At 32.9% G+C, this 19,958-nt stretch overlaps 4 protein-coding genes and 1 non-coding gene across 5 annotated transcripts; 3 read left to right on the top strand and 2 right to left on the bottom strand.

The window, feature by feature from the left end:
- Positions 1-4,455: 4,455 nt before the first annotated feature.
- Positions 4,456-7,935, bottom strand: ife-5 (Eukaryotic translation initiation factor 4E-5). The gene is made up of 3 exons (NM_001393209.1): positions 7,815-7,935; positions 4,778-5,235; positions 4,456-4,724 (listed from the first exon to the last, which is right to left on the bottom strand). Exons 2-3 carry the CDS (start codon positions 5,230-5,232, stop codon positions 4,574-4,576), a joined length of 606 nt encoding a protein of 201 aa, NP_001379255.1. The 5' UTR covers positions 5,233-5,235; positions 7,815-7,935; the 3' UTR covers positions 4,456-4,573.
- A 64-nt stretch (positions 7,936-7,999) lies between these two features.
- On the bottom strand, positions 8,000-9,034 carry Y57A10A.29 (Succinate dehydrogenase assembly factor 2, mitochondrial). The gene is made up of 2 exons (NM_064206.8): positions 8,790-9,034; positions 8,000-8,694 (listed from the first exon to the last, which is right to left on the bottom strand). Exons 1-2 carry the CDS (start codon positions 8,885-8,887, stop codon positions 8,433-8,435), a joined length of 360 nt encoding a protein of 119 aa, NP_496607.1. The 5' UTR covers positions 8,888-9,034; the 3' UTR covers positions 8,000-8,432.
- A 173-nt stretch (positions 9,035-9,207) lies between these two features.
- tric-1B.2 (Trimeric intracellular cation channel type 1B.2) lies at positions 9,208-12,668 on the top strand. The gene is made up of 4 exons (NM_064205.3): positions 9,208-9,329; positions 9,602-10,156; positions 11,037-11,164; positions 12,022-12,668. Exons 1-4 carry the CDS (start codon positions 9,216-9,218, stop codon positions 12,164-12,166), a joined length of 942 nt encoding a protein of 313 aa, NP_496606.2. The 5' UTR covers positions 9,208-9,215; the 3' UTR covers positions 12,167-12,668.
- An 882-nt stretch (positions 12,669-13,550) lies between these two features.
- Positions 13,551-18,783, top strand: Y57A10A.27 (Armadillo repeat-containing protein 4). Its single transcript, NM_064204.6, has 4 exons — positions 13,551-13,820; positions 14,962-15,453; positions 17,154-17,439; positions 18,476-18,783. The coding sequence occupies exons 1-4, from the start codon at positions 13,552-13,554 to the stop codon at positions 18,593-18,595; spliced, it is 1,167 nt and encodes a 388-aa protein (NP_496605.1). The 5' UTR covers position 13,551; the 3' UTR covers positions 18,596-18,783.
- A 758-nt stretch (positions 18,784-19,541) lies between these two features.
- Positions 19,542-19,634, top strand: Y57A10A.40. Its single transcript, NR_051779.1, has one exon. It is a non-coding gene; the product is annotated as an Unclassified non-coding RNA Y57A10A.40 (non-coding RNA).
- The last annotated feature ends 324 nt before the right edge of the window (positions 19,635-19,958 follow it).

Below are 19,958 nucleotides of genomic sequence, written 5' to 3'. Positions count from 1 at the left end.
TTTGAAAAAATTAGGCTTTTCAGGCTCACTAAATTAGGAGAATTCAAAAATTGTGTACTTGGAAAAATTTGAAAAACGAGACCTCTATGTAACGAAAACTGACGGAAAAGGTGAAAGAAAGGGAGGGTGAGGGTGGCAATGCGAGACACGAAAAGGTTGCAAATTCTATGAAAATATGTAGAAAAACGGGAAAAATTCAAAAAGACAGTTTTAAGTGTTTCCGTCTTGTAAAAAATCCCTCTAAACATTTCCGGCAAATCGGCAATTTGCCTAATTGCCGAACGGAAATTGTCGCCCATCCCTGGTACATGGCGCAGGGACCTAATTGATTGATATCGATAATAAGATTAATTTTATCTTATTGTTAAATTTGTTTTAACAGTATAGAGTACTAATTTACACCGAGTTACGGGAAAATCATCTCAAAATATGTAAATGTGTTGAAAATTCCGAACATTTTCCGTAGAAAAGCGAAGAAGATTGCATTATGATTCACAATTCGTGTAATCATTAAAACCAACGATCTACCGAACTAACATTCGCCATACAAATGGAATATTGTATACCTGGCAAGAAAATGGAAATTTAACAAGTTACAGAACACATTTGTCGGGAATTCGAGAATCTAACTTCTATAATCGCAGGGCTTTTGGAATGATAATTTCGTATATCAACTCAATAGCGATGTACATAGAAGAAAGTTCAATTTCAACGGTTTACGATTTTTCCGTTGAAAATATACCGATTTATGCTTTTTTCCGTAGAAAAAAACCGATAATTTTAACATCACTCATGCACATCGTGCGTCGTGGAATAATAAAATCGAACGATGAATCCAGCCAACACACGATCAATAAAGCCATTTGGGACGTCCATCGTCACACCTTTCACAATGGTTGAGGCACATTGATGATGTGGCAGTTAACCATGGGAAAATGGCAGGGTACCAAGTATATGTACAATGTCGGGAAATCATATGAAAATTGCATTCAAATGATTTAGAAGAACGTATAAGATCAGTGACTTAGGTATGTTTCCAGTAGAAAATTAACCCGTTTAGGAATTTTTTAGAAGAAAATTCATCGATTTAGGTATTTTTCCGTAGAAAATTAACCCGTTTAGACATTTTTTTTAGTAGAAAATTCACCGGATTTGGTATTTTTTCCGTAGAAAATTTACTCGTTTAGGTATTTTTTCACTAGAAAATTCACCGGTTCAGATTTTTTTTTTCCGTAGAAAATTAATCGATTGATGCATTTTTCCGTAGAAAAATCACCGGTTTCGGTATTTTTCCGCAGAAATTTCAGCGGTTTACGATATTTTTCCGTAGAAAATGCATCGGTTTAGATATTTTTTCATAGAAAAATCACCGGTTGGTTTCGGTATTTTTTCCGTAGAAAAATCATCGGTTTCGGTATTTTCCGTAGAAAATTCACCGGTTTAGATATTTTCCTGTAGAAAATTCATCGATTTATGCATTTTTTTCGTAGAAAAAGACCGATAAATTTAACATCACTCATGCACATCGTGCGTCGTGGAATAATAAAATCGAACAATCGATAAAGCCATTTCCATAAATCGCCACACCTTTCACAATGGTTGACGTGGCAGTGAACTACGGGAAAATACAGTGCTCCACATAATGATACGGCCACCCCCAAATTTTGGTATAACTCAAAACTGGGTTGAGATAGCAAAACATAGTTTCTTGTGAAAATGTTCGCTGTACTGGCTAACTTTCAGATAAGTATTGGAAATATACCTGAACCGTTCGTAAAAAAAGATAGACCATTTTTTCATGAAAAACCATATAAAAAAATCCACAAAATGATACGGCCACCCTTGGTTTTTGTTTTCCTTTTTCGTTTTTTTTTGCAATTTTTTTTGCTAAACGCTATGTTTTTCATGTTCGTTTGTGTTTTTACAGCTATGGGTCGTGGAATAACTTTAACTTACTACGAAAAAGGACAAATTGTGCAAAATTATCTCAAGGCTTCTCGGATCGTCAGATTTTTCGTGATTTGAAACGTTTGAGAGATATGATCACTCGATATGCTTCAAATCCTGCCGCTTATTGCACCAAAAAGTCTTCTGGTCGCCCATCACTCCTTTCTGGTAGAGACAAGCGAAAAATCGTTCGTCGAGCATTCAATTGAACAGTGACTTGCTCGAAAAGTAGGAGCGAGATGAACCTGCTAGTGTCTGTTGAGACCGTACGTCGTGTCCTTCGAAGTCCCAGTTTATCAAAAGACGAAAATTAATAAAGGCTAATTTCATTACCGAAAAACTCTGCCAAAATCGTATTCAGTTTGCTAAAATCAGCCAGAGAACTAACGGAGACAAGTGAGGGTTATGGTATAATCATTCAAGCCCAGTTTTTGGTTTCAGATCATCTTTTCTTTTCTCAAATCGTGCCAGTAATCACGGTAGCCATCAGGACCATCACAGTTAAACTTTTTCTCGCCACTGAAGATGATCTGAGACCAAAACATGAGATTGAATGATCATACCGTAATCCTCACTTGTCTCCAGTTAGTTCTCTGGCTGATTTTAGCAAACTGAATACGATTTTGGCAGTGTTTTTCGGTAATGAAATTAGCCTTTATTAATTTTCGTCTTTTGATAAACTGGGACTTCGAAGGACACGACGTACGGTCTCAACAGACACTAGCAGGTTCATCTCGCTCCTACTTTTCGAGCAAGTCACTGTTCAATTGAATGCTCGACGAACGATTTTTCGCTTGTCTCTACCAGAAAGGAGTGATGGGCGACCAGAAGACTTTTTGGTGCAATAAGCGGCAGGATTTGAAGCATATCGAGTGATCATATCTCTCAAACGTTTCAAATCACGAAAAATCTGACGATCCGAGAAGCCTTGAGATAATTTTGCACAATTTGTCCTTTTTCGTAGTAAGTTAAAGTTATTCCACGACCCATAGCTGTAAAAACACAAACGAACATGAAAAACATAGCGTTTAGCAAAAAAAATTGCAAAAAAAACGAAAAAGGAAAACAAAAACCAAGGGTGGCCGTATCATTTTGTGGATTTTTTTATATGGTTTTTCATGAAAAAATGGTCTATCTTTTTTTACGAACGGTTCAGGTATATTTCCAATACTTATCTGAAAGTTAGCCAGTACAGCGAACATTTTCACAAGAAACTATGTTTTGCTATCTCAACCCAGTTTTGAGTTATACCAAAATTTGGGGGTGGCCGTATCATTATGTGGAGCACTGTAGTAATGTAACAAGTTACAGAACCTACCAACTATGTCGGTAATGGGGAAGTTTGCAAAATTAATGATAGTGTAAAAAAGGCATTGAAGATGCAAAAATAGTACATTTCTTAATGATACCACTGGAATTCTCCTCAAAATTTCGAAAAATGGATAAATTTTAGCTGAAATTTTTCATTTTTTCATGAAATTTCAAATTTTGCCAACTGGAATTAATTTTTATTTGGATATATCACTTCGTATTGCATATTTGTATCGTCTATTTCATACTTTTGGGAGCACGAAGGTAATTTTTGAGCAAAATCTACTGAAAATGCACATAAATCAATGTAATAAACGACTGAAAGGGCTGAATTTTAAACTTTAAACTGAGGAAATGTTCGAAAATGAGTTATCAGTAATTTTTCCCTTATCAGCGACCATTTCGATGATGAAATCGCAGGAAATTCTGATAATTTATTCAATTTAATGGCATTTTTAGTGATTTTCAGCCATTTTCTAGTCAAATTTCCCGTGGAAATGGCAATTTTTCGTTCAAATAATCAAAAAAAGCTTGAAAATCAGCAAAACTGCTTCGAAACAATCGCAAAAATATCGATTGTAAACTCAAATTCCATAGTTTTTTCACGGGTTTTCTTCGTTTAAATTCGATTTTGGCCTAATTTCTTTGAAGAATTGACGAGAAATGGAGTTTTGAGTCACAAAACATGCGAATTTCATTCGATTTTCCCGTGGAAAACTGAATAATAGCTGAAAATGGTGATAGCAGCCGAGAAACATCGATATTAATGACAAAAATCCAAGTTTCCGCAAGAAAAATGCACTGGAAATCGAAATTCAGCATAAAATGAATGAAAAACAGAGCTATAAATCAACAATTCTGTAAAAATGGGCAGAAAAATGCAATTTTTTAGGCGAAAATCTATAAAAAACGCCTAAAATGATGCAAAATTCGGCGAATTCTCAGGATTTTTGGGGGTAATTTCAAGGAAAATGGCAAAAAATTCTCAAAAATGAATAAAAATTGAGGATTATTTGTGAAAAATGATGTAAAATTTTGCGAAATCGGAAAAATCGCGCGCGCGCGCAAAAAATAAAAATCTGAAGATTTTCGAAAAGTCGCTGCGAGACCCATGGCGCGCAAAATCGAAAATTCAAAATTTCAAACATTTTCGAGCGAATTTTAACGCATTTTAACGCAATTAAGAGGAATTTCCAAGAATTTGAGGACAAAAATCAAGTTTTTAATAATAAAAATCAACGGAAAACCTAAAAAATGTACAGAGAAATCTGGAAATCGGGGTTCTCAGGGGAAAATTGAGGAAATTACATTAAATTTAGACGATGGATTTCAATGAAAATTTGTATTTCAGAGCCGAGGTGGTCTTCTTCACGCAATTCCTATGTGTTTGGTAGTGAATCACGTCGAACAGTGGCTTCGAGTGTGCCTTGGATGCCGCGGCCATCAGCTTCTCCTTCAGCACAACTCTGGAAATGACGAAATTAAAAAATTGAAAAATTAAAAATTAAAAAATGCATACCCAATCCTCATATTAGTATCATCATCATTACAGTTTTTAGTCCAGACGCTGATCTTCGATCCCTGTCCTCTGACGTTACACACCAGCCCACAAATCGACTCCATATCCTTTCCGAATTGCTCGCCGATCAAAGCCAAGAGAATTTCCAGCCAAACGGCGTCCAACACTTCGGGAGTCTTTCCCTTGTTAATGATAATGAGCCAACGTCCACCATCCCAGTTTTCCGGAGCCTCCCATTTCGGCTGAATATCGTCACGGAAAACGTTGTAATCGCACAGATCGTTGAGGCCACTTGGTGGAAGGATAGCTTCGTAGAAAGCCCAGAATTCCGGTACGGTGTTGAAGGTGTACACCTTTTTCAGACGATCCTGCCAAGACGCGTTGCGATCATCGTTCAAGAACCACCACGACCAGTTCCGCTGCAGAGGATAGATGGGTGTCGTCAATTCAGTCATATCCTGGAAAAAAATTCGATTATTGAAATCAGTAAACAGAGAGAATTAATTAAAGGTGGTGTAGTCGAACTTTTTTAGTGCCTTAGTAGACTCATAATGGTCCAAAACTACCAAATTTCATAATGAGACTTCTCAAAAAATTTCCAAAATTTTTTTATGGCCAGTTAAAATTTCGAAAAAAGTGTTGACCGCCCAGTGTAGCGGGTTGGGGAGCCGCAACTGGGGTCAAGCCGGAAGAAGAGTCTAAGAGAGAACTGGCGTTTGCAGAGTGCCGAGCGAAGAGGAGGATAAGCGGTGTGAACGAGAGATCAACAATGGGGTACGGTCCTTGTGTGGTGAGATGTAGGAATAGACCGGCGTTTAGCTCAATCTATGGTGATTTCCGTACCCTGTACCGCCGGAACAGTGGCGAGCGGTTGGGTTTTGGAACGTTTGGTCTCAACCTGTAAAGAAAGCCGGTGTAAGTTGACGTCTCGAAAAGTTCCGCAATAAACGATTTTTTGTTTCATTTTTCCCGAATTAAAAAACATAAACTAGCCTTCGAATCCTTTGGCTTAGTGTCTGCCTTGAGGATAAGCGGTGTGAACGAGTAACACAAGATATTACCATGAAACCCCATTTATTAGCTAAAGAATAATAGAAAAGGGAACTGTCGATTAGGGAATAGTTATCATGTGTCATTAGCGGATGTTAGCATCTTCCGTGTAGGAACATTGCTATACAAACGGCTAAAGCGGTTGATAAACTATTAAGGGAATTTATTAAATATAAAAGAATTAATTTATAAAAGAAAGGAAGGTTCCGCTGGTGCGGTGACGAGACGAGTGAAGGGAGTTGAGGAGCGACTAATTTAGGCCAGCGAATTAGGATGAGCAAGGAGGGCGCGCGGTGAGACCCGCGGCGCACACTCGCTGCGAGACCATTGAGCTTGGCAGGAGATTCAAATGAGGGCGCGCGTTAGATTAGAGAAAGGGGGAGATAGAGCGACTGGAAGGAGCGGTTTATAGGTTTTCTGGTACGGCGAACACGATGGGAGTATTCGCGAGTGTCTCAGAGTACCAGATAGTTGGGAGATGGGACCATCTCACAACAAAAAGTGCCAAATTTTGCTAAAATCTGAAATTTCGCACACATTTCTTTTTGTCACAGCTGCTGGATTTTAGTTTTTCTAAAATTATCACCTTTTAACCCTTATTTCGATAATTTATCCTGCGGAAATTCGTTGATTGAGACAACTTTTAGGCCGATAGGCATCCAATTTTGATCATTTTTGGATGCCTATCGGCCTAAAAGTTGTCTCAATCAACGAATTTCCGCGAGATAAATTACCAAAATAAGGATTAACGGGTGATAATTTTAGAAAAACTAAAATCCAGCAGCTGTGACAAAAAGAAATGTGTGCGAAATTTCAGATTTTAGCAAAATTTGGCTCTTTTTTTTTTCGAAATTTTGACCGCTCATAAAAAAATTTTGGAAATTTTTTGTGAAGTCTCATTATGAAATTCGGTAGTTTTGGACCATTTTGGGTCTAAAAAATCAAAGTCTCAAATTTTGGTCCCCACCTTTAAAGGTGGACTACGCTCAGTGGGGAAATTGCTTTAAAATATGCCCATGGAACCACAATGACCGAATATCATAGTAAAAAATTCAAAAAAATTTTCTAGATTTTATATGATTTTTTGAAAATTGAAAAATTCTCAGTTTTCCCCCCTAATTCCTATTTGAATTTCCGCCAATTGAACTCGTTCGTTGGAGCGCGCTTGCATTATTTTAATTAATTAATTTTATTTATTCTTTTTTCTTATTTGACTGATTTTCTTCATTTTATATGTTTTTTCATCGGAAAATGAAAGAAATAAACAAGTCAAATGCGATATGTTTGTTAAAAAGTAACTGAAACTGCGTGAAACTATAAAATATAACAGTTTCAGGCATTTTTAGTTACTTTTTAACAAACATTTTGCATTTTTCTTATTTATTTTTTCGATTTTCTGATGAAAAGAACATATAAAATGAAGAAAATCAGTCAAATAACCAGAATAAATGGAAATTTTTTAATTAAAGTAGTGCAAGCGCGCTCCACCGAACAAATCCAATTGGCGGTAGTTCAAATAGAAATTAGGGGAAAACTGAGATTTCTTCAATTTTCAAAAAATCATATAAAATCTAGAAAATTGTTTCGAATTTTTTTACTATGATATTCGGTCATTGTGACCTCATAGGCATGTTTTAAAGCTAATAAAAATGGACACGTGGAACGAAAAAGTGATGCAAAACGGCGAGAAAAACCAGAGATTTTCAGACTGATCTCTGAGAAGCCGAAAGAAGAATTCTGGGGAAAACGCCAACTGTAATTGTGCCCTAAATGACGTGTCATTACAAGTTCACGGGGAAAATGGAATAAATTTTTAAAAGATAAATTTTCCAGAATTCCACGTTTCTTGCGTTGGTAGAGAAGCCGCGGGCTCTGAAAAACTAGTTTTTTGTTCGAAATTTACGTTTTTTTCTGATTTTTTTCGGTAAAAATTGAGGAAAATTGACGATTTCCTCTAGTTTTCAATGTTTTTTAACCGAATATTCACATTTTTGCATCAATCTTCTCTCCGGGGAACTGCTAAGCAGCGTTCCAGGCTCCTCAAATTTGTCGAAACACTGAAGAATCGTTGAAAAATTCGACTTGTCATGGAAATTTCGGCGGATTCTGCAAGCTTTTTGTTATTATTATTACAAAATATTGATTAAATATCATTTTCCGAGTTCTAAAACATAACATTTATAAAGTTTATTGCTGAATTCTCAAATAAAATGGAAAATAAGCATTAAAAAGTGTAAAAATGTTGAACAACGACGCTCCGAAATTCCACAGACGCGTGTTGTTTAGCGTAATAAGAATTAATTCTTTGAAAATGGACAGAAAAATGCGTTTTTTTTTGGTGAGAATCTGCAAAATCCAACGAATTTCGAGATTTTTTGGCCGAAAATTCATGGAAAATAGCAGAAAACTGTCAAAAATGAGAATTAAACAATTTCAAATATTTTTCAAGCGAATTTTCACGCATTTTTCAAGAAATTTGAGGACAAAAATCACCTTTTCATAGTAAAAAAATCAACGGTAAACCTAAAAAATGTACAGAGAGAAAAGGAAATTCGAGATTTTCAGGGGAAAATTGAGGAAATTCCGGCAAAAAATTATCAAATTATCATGATTTCGGCACTCGCTTGTCGTCGACGAACTTCTTGACTTTTTGGTAAACCTGACAGCTTTCCACGTCTTCCGGCGGGCTTTTCTTGTTGGAAAGATAGTAGAAGAGGTCCCATTCCATGTGTTCTCCGTTGATGAGCTTATCGTAGGCCTTCAGCTCGGGCTCGCTCATTTTTTTGAGGTTTTGCTCGGCAAAATCGCCCAGGAGAATGTCGTTTTCCAGAATTCCACGTTTTTTGCTTTGGTAGAGAAGCCGGGCTCTGGAAAATTAAATTTTTGTTCAATTTTTCCGGTAAAACTTGAGGAAAAATTAAAATTTCCCTCAGTTTTCAATGTTTTTTCACAGAATATTCACCTCTTTGCATCAATCTTCTCTCCGGGAACTTCTGCGCGTGTCAGACTCCTCAAACTTGTCGAAACAGTGAAGAATCGTTGCAAAATCCGGCTTGTCATGGGAATTTCGGCGGATTCTGCAAGCTTTTCGTTATTATTATTGCAAAATATCGATTAAATATCATTTTCCGGGTTCTCAAACATCAAATTTATAAAATTTATCGCTGAATTCTCAAATAAAATGGAAAATTAAATGCAAAATGCATTAAAAAGTATAAAAATGTTGCAACGACGCTCCGAAATCCCGCATACGCGTGTTGTTTAGCGTAATTAAAAAACCCAATTTTTTTCGATTTTAATTTTCAATTTCCCTTCAAAAATATTGATTTTCGCCCAATTTTGCTGTTTTTCATTACTTTTTTCGAATAAATATCCAATTTTTTCAGCTATGGGATGGGTTCCCGACGAGTGGAGCATCGATCACGACACACTAATAGATGCCGGAGGCTACGTACAAAAGCTGAAGCTCTATCCGTACTTTGATGCGGCGCATTATGTATTGGTAAGGTTTATATGTTGATAAAAAATGTGTGATTTTGACGGGAAAATTGCATAAAAGCTGGGAAATTCAAATTTTTTGCAAAAAACTGCCCGAAAAAACGAGGAAATGCGTGAATTCGTGTTTATAAAAACACCAGAAAAATCAGATTTTCTGGAGAGAAATTTGTCTATTTTCAAGAGAAAAGCCAGAAAACTTCCAATTTTCTTAGTAAAAAAATCGAAAAACGCTATTTTTCAGTAGATTTTTACCGAAAAACATGACAAATCTTGCAGACCTGCCTCTCCGTCCGCCACGACTTGGGACCAGACGCCATCTCATTCTCCCGTAAGCACCCATTCTCATGCTGGCTCTCCTGTATGCTCATGTCGTTCGCCGGCAGCTTCCTCTCCTGTTTTCTGCTCGGCGAGCCCATCATCTCACCGCTCAAACAGCACGCCGACATACTCCTCGGCTCCATCGTCTGGTACCTGGTGTTCTATTCACCGTTCGACGTGGTTTTCCGGCTCGCCACGTGGTTTCCCGTGAAGCTCGGGCTCTCAGTGCTGAAAGAGGTTCAACGGACGCATAAGATTGCTGCGGGGGTGAAGCACGCCGTCAGGATCTACCCAGAGTCTTATTTGGTGCAAATTCTTGTTGGAGTCGCGAAAGGAGCCGGCTCAGGCGTTGTAAAGATCGTTGAGCAACTGGCACGTGGCACATGGCACCCGACGAATCATGAAATTCTTCGGCCATCGTTTACCACAAAAGCGTGTGTTATAGCGTCTATTGTGTTCACTTTGGAACGGCATAGTATGTATGTTACGGCGCCACACGATTTGGTGTACTTGGTGAGTGTGGATTTTTTGGCTGAAATTGCTTGAAAACTGCATTTTTCGGTGAAAAACTACTGAAAATACGAGTAAATTAGCCCCGGAAAACTGCATTTTCAGCGGAAATCAACCGAAAATTGACCGAAAATCTTCAGTTTTAGATCAAAAAGGGCTGAAATTGCATGAAAATCCTAGAAAATTGGTCAGAAAAGTGCATTTTTCGGTGAAAAATAGCCGAAATATCCCTGAAAATCCGATAAAATTTGTCAGAAACCTTAGTTTTCAATGGAAAAAGGCTGAAAATAGTCTGAAAATCCAAGAAAATTGGTCAGAAAAGTGCATTTTTAGGTTAAAAATGACTGAAAATTCCAAAAAATTGGCCGGAAAACTGCAGTTTTAGATGAAAAAGGCCTGAAATTGCCCGAAAATCTTTGAAAAACTGTCCAAATTGGCAGGAAAACTAAATTTTTATGGTAAAAATGGTTGAAAATTGGCTAAAAATTTGAATAAATTGGCCGGAAAACTGCATTTTTCGGTTAGAACAGGCTGAAATTGCCCGAAAATCCAAGAAAATTGGCCAGAAAACTACAGTTTTAGTTGAAAAACGTGGATTTTCAGCCTACAAAAGCTCTAAAATTCGAAAAAATTGGCCAGAAAACTACAGTGTTAGGTGAAAAAAGGCTGAAAATCAAAGAAAATTGGCCGGAAAACTGCATTTTTGGGCGAAAAAGAAGCTTAACAAATGAATTTTATGTGAGAATTTCGATTTTCAGCCCAAAAACTCTACGAAATTGACAATTTTTTCTAGTTTAAGCCATAAAAAGTAGATAATTTACCTTTTTTACGAACAAAAAATCGATAAAACTTGAAATTTTAACCAATTTTTTCTCAATTTCAGTGCGTCGTCGGATTCTTCATCTACTTCAAGCTGGCTTCTCTGTGTCTCTCCGTACATGATGTTCTGATGCCTATTGAGAATGTTCTTTGTGCAGTTTTTATGGGCGGAATTATCGATGCTTTTGCAAAGTAATACAATAAAATGGAGGAAAAATCGAATTTTATAGAAAAAAAAAACGAAAAAAATCGTACAATTTCCGCCTAAAATTGAAGTTTTTCAAGCAAAAAATGCTAGAAAGCCACGAAAAATTGAATTTTCCATATAAAAATTTGAAAAAATTCAAAAATTTTACAATTTCAGCTCGAAAAATTCCATTTTTCATGAAAAATGCATGAAAAACGCAAAAATTTTTAGGAAAAAAAACTTGCAAAAATGTGATTTTTCGTTGCATTTTTCATATGAAAATTTGATGAAAAATCTGAAAATAATACAATTTTAGCTCGAAAAGGCGCTTTTTTTGAATAAAATCATTGAAAAATCTAGCAAAAATGCAAAATTTGGACCTAAAAATCGAAATTTTTAAAACGAAATATCTCAAAAATGCGATTTTTCGTATTAAAAAAATGTACAATTTTAACTTAAAGTTGTAGTTTTTGAGGAAAAATGTCAGGAAATCTCATTTGTTTTGCTCAAAAGCCACGAAAAATCGCATTTTTATATGAAAATTCAATAAAAAATCGAAAATTTGCGTTTTCCGAGCAAAAAAAGCCTGAAAATATTACAATTTTTGCTCGAAAAATACGAAAAAAAAAATCGTAGTTTTTGGTGCAAAAATTCAACTCAAAAACCATAAAAAATTGCATTTTTCATATGAAAATTCGGAAGAAATTTCGAAAATATTACATTTTTAGCTCGAAAAATTGCATTTTTCATGTGAAAAATGCTCTAAAATATTAATTTTTGGCCTAAAAATCTGAATTTTAGCTCAATTTTTCCACTTTTCCCCCCAAAAAATCCATTTTTAACCAAAAATTTTCCATTCCAGAGCCGTCGACGCCACAAAAAAAGCCATACACAGTAATCGTGTACTATCCGAGGAGGAAATTCTGTCAAAAGAGCGGGAAAAAGTGCTGAAAAAGAAGAAGCTGCTCGCCCAAATGTCCAATGGCACGGATAAAAAGAATAATTGATCTTTCTTTAAAAAATAATTTCTGTGAATTTTCATATTAATCCCCTCGTTTAAAAAGAGCCAAAGGCTCATTTTTTCCCTATTAATTTTTAATTTTTTTGCAGTTTTATCACCCCACTTGCCATCCAAAACTCGCCGCTTTATCCATGTTTCTAGTCACTAAAAATTTATAGAAATTAGCAGAAATTTCTGAAAAAATCGCAGAAATTTGCTGTAAAATTTTGGAAAAAATTCGGAAAATTCTGAGAATTGGAGCATTTTTTTCCCGAAATTTTTATGAAAAATTGGGAAATTTCAGCTAATTTTTTTCAAAAACTAGTCAAAAAATTTTACAGCATTTTTCTTTTTTTTACCCCGTCTAGATTCCCATTTACTCTTTAAACAAATATTTTTATTTTCTAACAATTTTTCCAAATTTTCTCCCCATTTCTCTCGGCCGGGTACTAACATTTTACTTGAAGTATTACGTTTTTTTTGTTTAAATAATTTTATTTTTTATTTTTTAGAGCGATTTTTTATTGTAATTTTTTTTGACATTCAGTTTTTGAAACTGTTTTATATTTTAATTTTAATTTGCGAAATTTTCAGATTTTTTTCCGAAAATTTCGCTGAAAAATTTAAAAAAAATTATTCAAAAAATTGGAATTTTCCCGAATTTTTAGAAAAAAAATTTGAAATGTTTTCATTTTTTTTTAATTTTTTAAAAATTCAAAAAAAAATCAGATTTTTAGAAGTGATTTTTTAAAAAATCTCAAAAAAATTTATTTTTCTGATATTCCTCCAATTTATTCCAAAAAATTTAATCCAAAATTATCAAAAAAAATATTTTAAAATTCGAAATTTTTGATTTTACCAAAAAAAAAAATGTTGCACTTTTTTTTTGAAAAAATTGCAATTTTTTGGAATTTTCAAGAAAATTCCAATGAAAAATTCCTTTTTTAAAAATTTTTTAAGTAAAAAATCACAAAAAATTCAAATTTACTCCGATTTTCTCGAGAAAATAAAAAAAATTCGAATTTTTCTTCAAAAAAATCCGAAAATTGGAATTATCCCGAATTTTTGGCTGAAAAGGTTGACAATTTTTTGAAAAAATTGCAGAAAAATTGGAATTTTCAAGACAATTCCATTAAAAAATTCCCTTTTCTATAGAAAATCACAAAAAAATTCAAATTTACTCAAATCCCTTCTTATTAAATTTAAAAAATTTCCGAAAATTGGAATTTATTGAGAACATTGCAACAAAACTTTGCAATATTTTTTCGAATTTTTCAAAAAGAAAATCCGAATTTTTAGCTGAAAATTTAAACATTTTTGAAAAAAAAAACCCCCCCAATTTTTATAATTTTTCACTAGAAAATCTGAAAAAAACCCAAAAAAATTTCCAGAATGCACCTGTCGCTTGATCTCAACGATTTCCTAAAAGTCGACCTCACCCGGCTCGCCGAGGACGACGAAACACACCAAAAGAGCACAAAAAAGCACACAGAACTGCTCATCGAGCTCATCGATCGGAAATCGACAAAAGCTTCAGCTCTCGCGAGAAAAGTGATCCGTTGGCCAATTGGACAGACTCTTCCAACTCAAATTGCTTATAATAATGGAGATGAGCAACTTTTGATTGTTGGACCAACTTCTGAAGCTCTTCTTCCAATGCCGTACGGTTTTAGTGGCTAGAATTTGGAATTCGGACAAAAATTTGGGATTTTAGCAAGAAAATTTCAATTTTTTCATAGAAAACTGTAGAAAAATCAATTTTTAAAATTAAAAAAAAAAAGTAAAAGTCCGAAAAAAAATTCTCTCGGAAAATTCTACAATTTCTAATTATCCGGGAAAAACCCTTCTAGAAGTCGAAAAATTTAAAAAAAATAGAGAAATTTTCAACAAAAAAAAGGTTTTCAGCAAATTTTGAATCTGAAAAAAAAATGAGGTGTCATGAAAAGTTTGAAAATTCCAAAAAAAAATCCGAAAAAACGGACAAAAAACCATTTTTTTTACAAAAAATAGAGTGAAAAATGCGAATTTTTCGATAAAAAATTCTAAAATTAAAAGTTAATTTTCCAGAAAAAATCACAAAAAATGTATTTAAAATTACTAAAAACCTTCTAAAACCTCCAATTTTGTTTTGCATTAAAAAAAAGAGATTTGATTTTCCTGAAAAAATTATAAAAATTTCAATTTTTATTGCAATTTCCAAAAAACATTTTTAAAGCCAATTTTGAGTCAAAAAAAAAAATTTAAAAAATCAAAAAAATGGAGTGAAAAATGCTAATTTTTCGATAAAAAACCCAAAAAATTTCCAATTTTTTCGGAAAAAAAGCTTTTATCGAAAAACCCGAAATTAAATTTTTAAAAAATTCGATTTTCAGTGAATTTTTAATCCGAAAAATGTTCCAAAAAATACTAAAATCTCATTTTATTACAGCAAATCAAAAAAAAAATTGTTTTTACACAAAATAGGTATAATTTTTCTAGGAAAATCGAGAAAACTGTAAATTTTTTAGCCAATTTTGAGGCAAAAAAAAGAAGTAAATGAAGTAAAAATGCAAATTTTTCGATTTTTATTAAAAAAGTTACTTTTTTAGAAAAAAAAAAACAAAAAAGCTCGATTTTCGACCATTTTTGAATCTAAAAATCACAAAAAATTGTATGAATTTCTTTCAAAAACTGTCTAAACTCGATTTTAAGCCAATTTTTTGAATAAAAAAAAATAAAAATTTAAATTTTCTTCAGAAAATGTAGTGAAAAATGCTAATTTTTCGACATAAAAATCACATAAGACCTCAAAATTTCTTTCAGAAAATCAAAAATCGACGCTCTAACAGCGACAGCCATCGCGAAATCGGGTCCCACCACGAAAACGAAAACGTTCAGCTCATTTGCCGTCAATCCAATCGATACATTTGACACGAAATCTCTATTAAAATCAATTCAAAATTGTATTGAAAATCCGGAAAAAGAGAAAAGATGGAAGCAGCTGAGCTCGAAACTTGACGAAGAATGCTCCAATGGAGAAGCTGCTGGAGCTCTTTCGGCTGTTGAGCAGTCTCAATTGCTCACCGCAATCCGCCGCTACACGGATGACGTGGATTCGGAGCCCGAGACGCTTCATGTGGTGCTCAAAGCGATTGCCACGTCGAGAGTGCTCTCTTTTCGAAATGAGGACGGTTTTTTGAGAATGTGCATTGAGAAGCTGAAGAGCAATACGGAAATTGTGGAGCATGTGCTCGCCGATGGAGCACGTGTTGTGTCGGAATTTATTTTGGCTGAATTGTTGAAGCTTGCTGCTGGGTATGGAGATGACTATGAGCAAAAAATTTAAAAAAAAAAGAAGCAATTTTTCCTATGAAAATACGTACAATTTTCACCTAAATTCGTAGTTTTTCGAGCAAAAATTGCGAAAATCTCACTTTTTTTTGCTCAAAAGCCACGAAAAATAGCATTTTCCTTAGAAAAATTTGAAAATATTCGAAAATGTACGTTTTCCGAGCAAAAAAGTCTGAAAATATTATAGTTTCAGCTCGAACAATCGCATTTTTCGAATGAAAAAGCGCAAAAATCGTCGTTTTTTCGTGCAAAAAATGCGAAAATATCACCTTTTTTTTTTGCTCAAAAGCCACGAAAAATAGCATTTTGCATAGAAAAATTTGAAAAAAATACCAATTTCAGCTCGGTAGCTTCGAAAATTTTCGTTTTCCGAGCAAAAAAGTCTGAAAATATTACAATTTCAGCTCGTAAAGTCGCATTTTTTTTAAATAAAATTTATGAAAATTCTTAGTTTTTCGAGAGAAAAATCCACGAAAATTGCATTTTTCGTATGAAAATTTACAGAAAAAATTTAAAAATTGGTGTTTTTTCGATCTGAAAACACCAACAAAAAAAAACTGAAAACTTTCTGGAAAAAAGAAAAATATCGCATCAAAAATTGCCTTTTTTTTTGAGAAAATCCAGAAAAATAAGTTTTTTTTTCGATTTTCTCTGAAAAAGAGAAAAATTTTTTGGCTGTTTTTCCATATAAAATCCAAAAAAACAAAAATTTTACTATTTTTTATAAAAATATAAAATCGGATATTTTCCAGATTTTTTAATTGTGTTTTTTCAAAGAAAGTTTTAAAAAAGGGCATTTTTGAAAGGTTATTCCTGCTTTTTTTCAATTTTCTCTGAAATCAACAACAAAAAACGGAAAAATGTTTAATTTTCTCAGAAAACAAATTCAAATAAATGGTGTTTTTTCGATCTGAAAAACAGCAAAAAAAAAGTGAAAATTTTCTGGAAAAACAGAAAATAACCTACCGAAAATTTTGCGTTTTTTCCATATAAAATCTTTAAAAAAAAGGAAATTTTTTAAAATTATTTTTCGTGTTTTTTTTTCAATTTTCTCTGAAAACCACAAAAAAAAAAACGAAAAAATGTTTAATTTTTTTCTGAAAACAAATTCAAATAAATGGTGTTTTTTCGATCTAAAAAACGCTTTAAAAACTGAATATTTTCTGGAAAAAAGAAAAAATCGTACCAAACATTTTTTCTTTTTCATATTAAATCCGAAAAAAAAAACATATTTTTCTTGAATTGAACTAAATTGGATTTCGGAAAACGAGAAATTTATGAATTTTTAATTTTTAATTTTCTGTTTTTTTTTTCGATTTTCTCTGAAAAACGCCGAAAAAATGAACATTTTCCGGAAAAAAAGAATAAATCTAACAAAAGGCTTAACGTTTTTAAGAAAAAATTAAAAAAAAAAAAAATTTTCCGGAAAATTTTACGATTTTTTGAAAAAAAATATTGATATTTTCAGATTTTTTGTTAAAAAAAAATCAAAAATTCCGAAATTCTCGAAAATTGGCTGTAATTTAATCTAAATTTGACAGAAAATTATCGAAAAATTATCGTTAAAAATACGAAAAAAAAATTCAAAATTAGTCGAATTTTGTCAATTTTTCTCGAAAAAATTAAAAATAAAAAAAACTAAAAAACTAAGCTTTTTTTTCCAGAAAACCGTCCGAATCCGAGCGCCGAGCCCAAGTGAGCCAAGTTCTTGCCCGTAACTTCTCTAAAATTCCAATGACCGAAGCTTGCGGAGCCGTGCTCTCCGTCACCGAATCCATCGAAATTATGACAATTCTCACTGAAATCTACCGTGAATCACCGGATATTTCCATCAGTTCAAAAGCTCTCACACTGATTACTGTACTTATGGATGCACATGGTTCACGTATTGTATATGAGGATAAACTTCATCACAAATTCGCTGCGATCAGCAATTTTATTATTGAAATGGTACGGAAAGTGCTGGAAAAAGTGATTTTCCGCTGAAAAATTGGCCAATTTTAGGCTTAAAACGATGAAAAATGTGAAATTTTGAAGGAAAAGCCATAAAAATGTGGAAAAAATAAATTGAAAACGACTTTTTTTTTCTGAATTTTCCGTTTAAAAAACTGACTACAAATTCAAATTTCTCAGAAAAATTTGGCGGGACTTCAAATTTTAGTTTTATTGAAAAAAAAATTAGAAAATTTATTTTCAAAAAAAAAATCAAAAAATCTCCGATTATTAAAGAAAAAAAAAGAAAATTGTAGAAAAATCAATTTTTTCAGCAGAAAATTTATCTAAAATTCGAAAAAAAAGTGGAAAAATTGCAATTTTCTTTGAAATCCGAGAATAAAATTGTTCGATAAAAATTCGAATTTTGATGATTTTTTTTTTGGAAATTTTCCCGAAATTTCTACAAAAAAAATTGAGCAATTTCTTTCAAAATTTTCTACTAAATTGTTCAGAATTCAGTGATTTTCGGGGTTTTGGCGCGAAATTTGAATTTTATTAAAAAAAATTTTTTTTTAATTCTCCGAAAAAAATTCTTATTTTCGCCAATTTTCAAGAAAAAAATTTTTTTTCTTAAATTCAAAAAAATTGAATTTTTCAGGAAATATAATCTTTTTTTAACACGAAAAAATTGCGAATTTCAGAAAAACATTTTTTTCAAATTTCCCAAAAAAAACACTGAATTAATATTTTTCAACAATATAATTTTTTTCACAATATTTCTGAAAAATTACTAATTTTTTTGTAAATTTTTGAATTCCCGCCGGCAGAATTTACTGATTTTTTCAAAAAAATTTCAGTTAAAATCGATAAATTAGCTGATTTCAGATTAATTTTTTTGCCGAAAATTGTCTGAAAATTTTACGAAAAAAAAAAATTTATATTGCAAAATTGAAAAAAAAAATCATAAAAAATTTAGCGTTTTTCAAATTTTTTAAAAACTAATTTTCATATCATTTTCTATAATTTAAATCTATTTTTTCTATTTTTCCAGCAATCCCTAGTCGGAACCTTCGCTCGACTTGAAGCTGCAATCGACGAGTGCTCGGATACCCAGGCAGCGAATAATGTTGTGATTCGTATGCATCCAGTGGCTCATCCCATTAATTGGTAGAAGAAAATTCGATTTTTCTGTTTTTTTTTCAAAAAAATTGGCTAATTTTGTGATTTTTAGCAATTTTCTGAAAAAATCGTTTTTTTTTTCTCATTTTTAAATTGTTTTCCTTGTTGATTTGTTGTTATTCATTTTGTTCTGGAAATTTTGAATTTTACCTCATTTTTTAAATAAAAAAATCTGCGAAATTCTGAACTTCTTTTGTTGAATATCCGGATTGCTTCCAATTTTTTATTTTTATTTTTCTCCATTTTTTTTTTGATTTTTTTTTTGTAATTTTCGGTTTTTTCCAGGAACTTGGAAAACGCCATGCGAGGGATTCAAGGATTCACGAAAAGGTAATAATTTTTTTACGAAAAAAATGCTTTTTTGAGTGCTCAAAATTGGTTAGATGAAATTTATTAAATAAAAATATGGGAAATTTTTATTTAAAAAATTTAAAAAAATTTAATTTCCAAAAATTTCAGCGATTTTTGAAAAACAAATTGTTTTTAGCTCTAAAGCTCGATTTTTACCCTGAAAATTATTATTTTTTTGATTGAAAATTTCCGTAATTTCAAAAAAAAAATTTAGAGTTCAAAAATGGTTGAATTTCAATTTTATCATCAAATTTTTATAACAAAACTTGCTTTTTTGAGTAAAAAAAAACTAGATTTTCACTGAAAAATTCCCAAAAATCCAGTTAAAAAGTTGCCAAAATCCGCCCACACCTGTTCAGCAACATTTTTTCTTTAGTTTTCTTCAATTTTTTCCTCCTCGTTCTCATTTCCCGGGGGTTCGGCACCGCCGGAAAAATTAGTGTTATTCTCTTTCTCATCTCCTCTTCCTACTCACTCACTTAGAGCTTAACAACATCTGTCGTAGGCGCTTCCCGCCTCCGGCGGGAGGCTTGCAACCGATAGCCCCGCCGGGCGGCTCCGAGAGCTCCGAGATCAGTGTAAAGGCAGATCTCTCTCTCTCTCTCTCTCTCTCTCTCTCTCTCTCTCTCTCTCTCTCTCTCTCTCTCTCTCTCTCTCTCTCTCTTTCTCTCTTTCTCTCTATTCGACTCGGCTCATTGGCAGAGCATTGATATCATTGGCTCTTTACGAAACACACACACAATAAATACAGATATCGGTTTTTTTGTTTACTTTTTCGTTTTTTTTTTTTTTTAATTTTTAATTTTGCGGAAAATCAACATACGGTTAGAATAACGTTTCAGCTAGTCGAAACATTTTAAACAAAAACAAAGCTTACACCCGTTTTTTATACATATCTATAAATATTTATTATGTACACGTGGAGTCAGAATGTCTTATTTCGATTTGATCTTCAAAAAAAAATGCGGGAGTTGAGACGCAGACATCTCATCTGTTTTTGCATG

Source organism: Caenorhabditis elegans, chromosome II (assembly GCF_000002985.6).
Source record: "Caenorhabditis elegans chromosome II".
NCBI lineage: Eukaryota > Metazoa > Nematoda > Chromadorea > Rhabditida > Rhabditidae > Caenorhabditis > Caenorhabditis elegans.
The sequence above is the reverse complement of the archived record's forward strand: the minus strand, read 5'-3'. Positions and strand labels throughout refer to the sequence as shown.

What these genes read in the sequence shown, in the direction of transcription:
- Y57A10A.29 (NM_064206.8), bottom strand. Translation starts at nt 8,887, where the DNA reads ATGACAAGCCGGATTTTGCAACGATTCTTCACTGTTTCGACAAGTTTG. An exon ending in GAGAAGATTGATGCAAAGAG is followed by an intron (nt 8,695 to 8,789) that starts GTGAATATTCTG and finishes TTAATTTTCCAG; the next exon opens with AGCCCGGCTTCTCTACCAAA.
- Y57A10A.27 (NM_064204.6), top strand. Translation starts at nt 13,552, where the DNA reads ATGCACCTGTCGCTTGATCTCAACGATTTCCTAAAAGTCGACCTCACC. An exon ending in TTGTTGAAGCTTGCTGCTGG is followed by an intron (nt 15,454 to 17,153) that starts GTATGGAGATGA and finishes TTTTTTTTCCAG; the next exon opens with AAAACCGTCCGAATCCGAGC. An exon ending in GCAATTTTATTATTGAAATG is followed by an intron (nt 17,440 to 18,475) that starts GTACGGAAAGTG and finishes CTATTTTTCCAG; the next exon opens with CAATCCCTAGTCGGAACCTT.
- ife-5 (NM_001393209.1), bottom strand. Translation starts at nt 5,232, where the DNA reads ATGACTGAATTGACGACACCCATCTATCCTCTGCAGCGGAACTGGTCG. An exon ending in GATACTAATATGAGGATTGG is followed by an intron (nt 4,725 to 4,777) that starts GTATGCATTTTT and finishes CGTCATTTCCAG; the next exon opens with AGTTGTGCTGAAGGAGAAGC.
- tric-1B.2 (NM_064205.3), top strand. Translation starts at nt 9,216, where the DNA reads ATGGGATGGGTTCCCGACGAGTGGAGCATCGATCACGACACACTAATA. An exon ending in CACACGATTTGGTGTACTTG is followed by an intron (nt 10,157 to 11,036) that starts GTGAGTGTGGAT and finishes TCTCAATTTCAG; the next exon opens with TGCGTCGTCGGATTCTTCAT. An exon ending in ATTATCGATGCTTTTGCAAA is followed by an intron (nt 11,165 to 12,021) that starts GTAATACAATAA and finishes TTTCCATTCCAG; the next exon opens with AGCCGTCGACGCCACAAAAA.